This window comes from Poromitra crassiceps, assembly GCF_964638095.1.
Source record: "Poromitra crassiceps genome assembly, chromosome: 10".
NCBI classification, from domain to species: Eukaryota; Metazoa; Chordata; class Actinopteri; order Beryciformes; family Melamphaidae; genus Poromitra; species Poromitra crassiceps.
This window is the reverse complement of record NC_139631.1, coordinates 40,188,654-40,196,524: the sequence shown is the minus strand read 5'-3', so window position 1 is coordinate 40,196,524 and position 7,871 is coordinate 40,188,654. Positions and strand designations below refer to the sequence as shown.

The following is a 7,871-nucleotide window of genomic DNA, read 5'->3' as shown; positions in this document are numbered from 1 at the left end:
GCACCGATGAGAGAGCAGTTCGAAAAATGGGCTGCGCCTCCCTGATCGCAAAGTCGTTACTGATTGGGGAGGACTGAATCCATCACTGGCATATGACTGGCCAAGCGAACGGTTCCCTCCCATAACCAGCCGGCTGGGGGGGAAGTGTCCCAGACCCGGAGAGAGCTCTGCAGCATGCAGTAATGTAGTGTATCAGCCTAAGAACTCTCATGGGTCTGGCGTCGAGACAAGCTAACAAGTTGCTAAACTGGATCATCCAACGAGCACGACAGCAAGAGCCTGTTCACAAGGGTAACTTCAGCCCAGGACCACGTGCATCATGTCGGGATGCAAACTCATGCAGAGTGAAAAGGTGACAGATACCAGGGCAGACAAGAAACACTCAGAAATCATCCACTTAATGTAAGTGTCCTATTTTGAGATCAAAAAGGTGACTGTCACCTAAAGGTGACTACTTTGCACAACCAGGCAGCCGATCAAGTACGTAGCAGAAGAACAACAGAATCAAGAGAGACACTGAATTGGCATGTATGACATCACCGATGACATCACAACTGCACTTATGACATCACTTATGACATCATCGATGAGCTCATAGTTGCAGTGACATCATCGATAACCTCACACAGTTGTGAGACACCAATAACACCATGGTGGTCCAGTATGACATCAGCTCGTTAGGTCGCCGGTTCGCATCCGGCCCGTGGGTGTTCCAATGTGTATGGTCTCATCAGTCGGTATGAGAGGGCCTTTTCTACAGAGCCACTGCCGGATAAACTGTAGGGCTTATCCTCAAATCCAACTGTCCAAACTCTACCTATGGCATTCCCTCCCCAGCCAAAGTTATCCCTCTAACACTTCCCATACTCCCAGCACTCCTAACACTCCTTTTGTGGGGTGACTATCACGTGTCCCTGCAAATTAGCCCAGTAATTAGCCATCAGTTGCATCCTTCTTAAATCTAATGGAATTTGCAATGCATGTGCCCAAATCACTTCCAACTTTCTTATGAGGGAACTGGCTGCCGATCCATAAGCTACACTGCCATAATCCAACACCGATCTTATCAGGGCCACATATCATGATCATTGCGGACCCGTGGGGGTGGGTTGTCATCAGTGTTGGGGCAAGTTACTTTCAAAATGTAATATAATACATATTACTAGTTACTTTCATTTGAAAGTAATACGTTACTTTACAATATTACTGTCTGTAGTAGAGTAACTCGTTATTTAGGCTATTACACTACATTTGCATTACTTTCACCAAAACACCAGTAGCACCAGAATGACATCGTCGCCCCGGAACTATCCCGAAAAATTATTTCAACCATCAGTGAAGTCAGTGTAAAGAATCCAAAATTCTAAATGTTATTATTTTCGTTTGTTATTCTCATCTATAGTGGTTATTTGCATATTTTTTTTTGATTATTAAATGATTGTAGCCTATCTTCATTTAAATATGTGCTTTGATTTAAAAAAATGTTTTAACTCAATTTGTAACTTGAGTTACTTGACAAACTGGTATAATATTACTGAAATCATATAAGTAATAAGTTATATTACTGAGTTACTGCTAAAAGTAGGCTAATGTATTACATGTAATATGTTACTTTTGTAATGAGTTACCCCCAACACTGGTCGTCATGGCAACTCATTACCGTATGTTTTTTTTTTTTAGTTTGGGTCCCAGGGACACAATTTATCTTTTGGGTCCCAAGATGAAAAAGTTTGGGAACACCTGTTAAGCACTGTGTTTTATCTCTCTAGAGTCTAGACTGTATAAATAAATAGTTTTTTTATATGAGTGTGTTGCTTTAAATGGCCTTTCGCTTCCGGGGCAGCTCCGTCCATTTCCTACAAACGGAGGGAGGGAGGGAGGCGAGCCTCGACCAGAGAAACAAATCAGCCTAAACAGGTTTGTTTACTAGAGGACAGCCGATAAACCCACTTTTTTATTGCCTAAATGAAAATATTGCATTATTAGGTTGGCGTTATCAATTAGCCCGAGTTGTGAACATAACAGTCGAGCTGTGACGTACAGGCCATGAAGACGGACGGGTTATCTTCTGATTGTTGACAAAAAGCCTGGGACAGTCACGTTTTTCTAAAATCGCTGTATTGTATTTGTATTATTGTATTGTATTGTATTGTATTGTATTGTATTGTATCTAGTAGTAAACAAATAAGTTGAGGCTTATGCACACAAAAAAATCTAATGTTGTTGTATCAATGCTTTCCCGTTCACTTGAATGGAGAGAACGACACGCCAATCTGTAAATGGTAACGTTACCTCGTAGAACATAATTTAAGACGTTTTGGGATTCATGAGGAGCGCCTATTTAACTCGACATACATACGCTGCATTTATCAAGTAAAATTTCAACTTGCTCGCAGTCGCTACCACCCACTACTGTTTATTAGCTGGTGGAATTTACCAATGACAGGCGAATCAGTTTAAGTTGATAATACTGTATAATGAAATAAATGCTGCTTGCTTTATTGAATGTACCGGTATATGAATTCAGAAGCCGCACAGACAGCGCATTTAATTACATGTTATGAGGCAGGCCTAATGTACTGCTGCTGATAAAGCAACATCACATTCAATTGACAGCTTTCTGAATGGAGTTTGGCATAATTATCTTCTCCATGCAAGAGAGGTCATGATATGATTTGAGGGAGGTGGTATTGACAGAACTGAAGCTATATATCTCATATTGTAAGAGATTGTTAGTTTCCTTTTGTCTATGAGACCGATCTTGTACACACGGGGGTCTGTTTGCTATTTACAATATATACAATAAGTGTGGTAGAGTGACCATTATAAATATAAGAAGAAAATAATTGTATACCTATGTGCAGTCTTATTATGTAAACTACACTGGATTGTAAACAATGCTATAAGTCAGCTATTGCACAGTTGTTTACCGATCTATATAAGCAAAGCTTTGAGGCAGTTATTGCACAGTTTAACATGAGTTCTCATGAGCCACAGTCATGTTTTTATAGGCAAAATCTGGCTCAGGTAAGCAGCGATTTAGCTCAGGCTCAGCACCAATTTGCCTGCTGCAGTCTAACTTTCCATCGTCGCATGGTGGCTCAGTGGTTAGCACTGTCGCCTCAAAGCAAAAAATGAGCTGCTTAGAGTTTTAAAGGTAAATCAATTTAATAAGAAGTAATTTGTACCTGCGTACTTCACAGTTAACAAACAGTGTACATCTTCAAATAGGTGATACGGGCAAGACACAAACGCAACGCGTTTCAACCGTTGGTTTTCAGCCTGATGAAAACCAACGGTTGAAACGCGTTGCGTTTGTGTCTTGCCCGTATCACCTATTTGAAGATGTACACTGTTTGTTAACTGTGAAGTACGCAGGTACAAATTACTTCTTATTAAATTGATTTACCTTTAAAACTCTAAGCAGCTCATTTTTTGCTTTGATATTATAGTTGCCTGCTGAGTTGCTTTGGTCCACACCTTTTTGTGCGTTCCTAGCACTGTCGCCTCACAGCAAGAAGGTTGTGGGTTCGAATCTCCACCCCTGTCCTTTCTGTGTGGAGTTTGCATGTTCTACAGAGCTATACAGCTGAAAGTGTTTGTTAGTTCAGGAGAGATGATACAGTCTCTGTCTTTGTACTGAACAGGTGCACCGCTGCTACTGGCGCTCTTAAGTCCACCATGGCCCAGAACCAGGTGATCCTGCAGTTCCGCTTCGCCACGTTCGGAGACTCCATGCTGCAGAAGATGAACCTCCTGCGTCACCAGCGGCGCTTCTGCGACGTCACCGTGCGCATCAACCGGCTGGAGGTCCCCGGCCACAAGGTGGTGTTTGCCGCTGGCTCCTCCTTCCTGAGGGACCAGTTCCTCCTCCAGCAGGACTCGGGGGAGGTGCAGATCTCCATGCTGCAGGAGGCGGAGCCCGAGGTGGGCCGGCAGCTGCTGCTGTCCTGCTACACGGGCCAGCTGGAGTTCCCCGAGCTGCAGCTGGTCAGCTACCTGAGCCTGGCCAGCTTCTTGCAGATGGGCCACATCGTGGAGCAGTGCACCCAGGCCCTCAGCAAGTTCATCAAGCCTCAGGCTCTGCCCCCGCTGGAGGGGGAGGGGGAGACGAGGGAGAGGGGGGAGGATGGCTTATCGTCTCAGGCCCAGAGAGAGCAGGAGGACGAGGAGCTGGTGGCAGAGGTGGGTAGTGCTCAAGTACATTTACTCAGCTACCTGTACTGTTTTTTTTCTTCTTTTATATATATAAATTGTACTTCTAAGGAGTTTTTTGCAGAATACTTTTTACTCTTACTCAAGTTCATTTGCGATAAAATATATGTACTTTTTTTTTTTTTACAATATTTTTACAATTTTTTTCACTGTACAGTTGCCAACAGCATTATGCATTGTATTATACAGTAATAGACCTCGGAGGCAAGATGTAACGTACTTGGCTGCAGCCGCATATAAACGACACACAACCACACAACTCACCTCCTCTCTCTCTGGGAAATTGGTCACGATGTTCTTTGTGATTTTCACGAAGTCATACATCAAGGACAGGCTGATAAAAATAGTGGGGACACATTCATTCATTTCAATCCAGCCAAAACCAAAACAAGGAAGTCAAGCGTGTGCCGTCTATATAGCCAATCAGACTTGCGTGATACTATGACGTAGTCAGCGACACTAGACATTTCACTAGGTAGCAGACACTGCTGCTCGCCGACACTTGAAAGTGTCGACTCAAGTCCTCATTTCTGTCGGCGACCGTTTCAAAAGTGTCGGCAGAGAAAGCATACATTGGGCTTAATAAATCACATCTATTTAGTTACTCATGACGTTACGGACTACTTCAATCGTTTTTTCACAAGATCCTTTTTTACTCTTACTAGTACTTTTATTTCTACTTGAGTAAACATGATTATAAAGTAACCGTACTTTTACTTGAGCACCACTTTTGTTGACTCTATCCACCACTGGCTGGTGGAGCAGGTGGAGGACGATAACGATGACGACGAGGAGGAGGTTGACGACGATGATGACGACGACGTGATCATACAGCCCAAGAGCCCTGTGCAGAGCCTGGGCAGGCCAGCCGGGCAGTGTGCGGTGCAGAGTGACATCACCATAGTGAAGGTGGAGTCTGTGTCTGATGGAGCAGAGAGCTCCATGGTCCACGGTCGCTTCCCCTCCAGCCCGCCCGCTGCGCTGCACTCCCCCGAGCCGCAGCACTCGCTCATCAACTCCACCGTGGACAGCAGCCGCGGCGGCGAGCTGGCGGCGCCCACTCTGCCCGGGTACCCCCTCAGCCCGCCGCACCGGTCCCCCTCGGCCGAGAAGCACGTCACCCAGGTAGGGACCAAATGATATGATCGGTTTGGTAATGATGAAACAGTGATAAAACTCCTGATGTATTCACCTTATCATTTGCCCATAAGGACGCTTCTGCATAACGTCATTTTGTAATTTCTTTTATTTATTCGTTTATTTGTCAGGGACAATGCAAGACAACATTGTAACAAGTTACAGTAACATGAAACATATGCGATGCATATGGGATATCTAGCCAAGGCTAATTTGCAATGCCTGTCCCTGGGTAGGCTTTTCTAATAAAAGATATAATCTAAACCAAATGCAAACATAAAAATTGTGACACGATCATACAAAATTTACAGTAAAATTACGCAACTGCATCAGTGATCAATGGTCGCAGGTTTGATTTTGCTTCAGCCAGTGTTTCACCTTTTCATTAAAGCTTTTCAGATTAGTTTAATCATCTTTCTGTTTTAGACCCGGAAGTAGATTACTCCTACCTTTATCATTTTTAGACTGGCCAAAAAGCTGTTTTCAAGCAAAAAACTAACCGTTATAAATTTTAATATTTTTTCGGATGAGAACGTAACATTCCAAATATGTGACCCCGTTTATCAGAATAACGCCTATTTGGACATTTTTTACGAGCAGCAAGGAGCGCTGGCTGTGTGACCGCCGGTCGGACTAGCTAGTATCTGTCAACCCCTACTGTCGTCTACCACTGGCAGTGAGAAAACACTGTCGACGTGCTTTTGTAACTAAGGTTAAATGCCGACCGGGTAACAGCCATCGGCTCCTCGAAGCAGTAACGCTATGAGCATGTAACTGAAGTTGGTCACAGTGTAGCTGCTGAATGTTGCCACACTTCATTCATAGTTTACAGTTTATCCAATGTTTACCGACCGGCTAACGTTGAACCGGAAGAACAAATACAATTGCGTCTTACACGGAAGAGAAAAAGTGGGCGTGGCAACATAAGGTGAATATTACAGTGTTTGTATTACATTTTTGAATTTTTATTATACCGTGATTACTGTGTTACCATGGTTACAGCACTTTGAAAAACACGGTAAATACTGTCCATCATGAATGAACCAAAGTTAGAAACAGTCTCCCAGACATAGGCGCGCAGCCTTAGTGAAATGATTACGGTAGTACTTTTTGGGGCTGAGTTTTCAATATAAAACTGGATGGAATGTTTTCAGTGAGTGTATCAGCACTTTTTGAACTTTTTCAGCACAGTTGAACAATGCTGCGATAATACGACATGATGAGCGTGATCTTTTTTGGCCACCATGATCGTGATATGACATTTTCTCACATTGTTGCATCTCTACACCCAGGGCAGCGGGCACCAGAGGAACTATGACAAGCCTCTGCAGTGGTACCACCAGTGTCCCAAGTGCTCGCGGGTCTTCCGCCAGCTGGAGAACTACGCCAACCACCTGAAGATGCACAAGCTCTTCATGTGCCTCCTGTGCGGCAAGACCTTCACGCAGAAGGGCAACCTGCACCGGCACATGCGCGTCCACGCCGGCATCAAGCCCTTCCAGTGCAAGATCTGCGGGAAGACCTTCACGCAGAAGTGCTCGCTGCTGGACCACCTGAACCTGCACAGCGGGGACAAGCCGCACCGCTGCAACTACTGCGACATGGTGTTCGCTCACAAGCCCGTGCTCCGCAAGCACCTCAAACAGATCCACGGCAAGAACAGCTTCGACAACGCCAACGAACGCAGCCTGCAGGACGGAGGGCTCGACTTTGACTTCGGACGAATATGAGACCTGTGGGCCCCCATTTTTTTTTTCTTTTAGATCAACTATACCTATCAGTCACTGCGGAAGGCCAAAATATTATGACGGACTTTTCAACCAGGGGAGACATTGTTCTAAGGAATTGCTGGAAACTTCAAGTCCGTGGAAACCGAAAATCCATATGCTTTTTGAGTTCATCACACCACAGGAACCTATGTTAATAAGCCACCAGCCAAATTTGAACGATGATGATCGTCGCAAAGTTTATAAATTTAGGTTTGAAAGTCATGGAGAGACTAAGCGGAATTCTCCCCTCTAGCTCCCTGTTGGACTGTGTGGGCATGGTGTAGGCATTGAACCTGTGTGTGTGTGTGTGTGTGTGTGCGCGCGCGCGTGCGTGCGTGCGTGCGTGCGTGTGTGTGTTAAACACTGTTTGAAAGCAGAGACTAGGGCTCTCTGAATCGTTTTTCCTCCGAGACCTATAAATGCGTAAACTATAAAAATAATCAAAAATGGCCCACAATCATGAGCTTAATGTGCATAAAAAAACGGTGGCGACCAGACTTTTGGAAACACGCATTTGAAGAAGAAACCAGATGTGTTGGAGCTGAGGTCTCGACCGAGGCACTTCCTCAACCGGTGACCGATCATGAGCGCTCTGCAGCGGCTGCGGAACTCTCCCCCCCCCCCCCCAGGGGGTAACCTCCCGCACTGCCCACCTCCCTCCAGCGTGTGTGAAAGTGAAAGTGCAGCGGGCTCACTCAGACACTCTGTTTTATCAATGTAAAATAAGTCGAAAATAGCCCACGAACATAT

At 44.8% G+C, this 7,871-nt stretch overlaps 1 protein-coding gene across 1 annotated transcript; it reads left to right on the top strand.

The window, feature by feature from the left end:
• Positions 1-3,681: 3,681 nt before the first annotated feature.
• Positions 3,682-7,082, top strand: zbtb26 (zinc finger and BTB domain containing 26; the record flags this gene model as incomplete). The annotated part of the gene is made up of 3 exons (XM_083643866.1): positions 3,682-4,200; positions 4,981-5,331; positions 6,645-7,082. The coding sequence occupies 3 exons, from the start codon at positions 3,682-3,684 to the stop codon at positions 7,080-7,082; spliced, it is 1,308 nt and encodes a 435-aa protein (XP_083499992.1).
• Between the last annotated feature and the right edge of the window lie 789 nt (positions 7,083-7,871).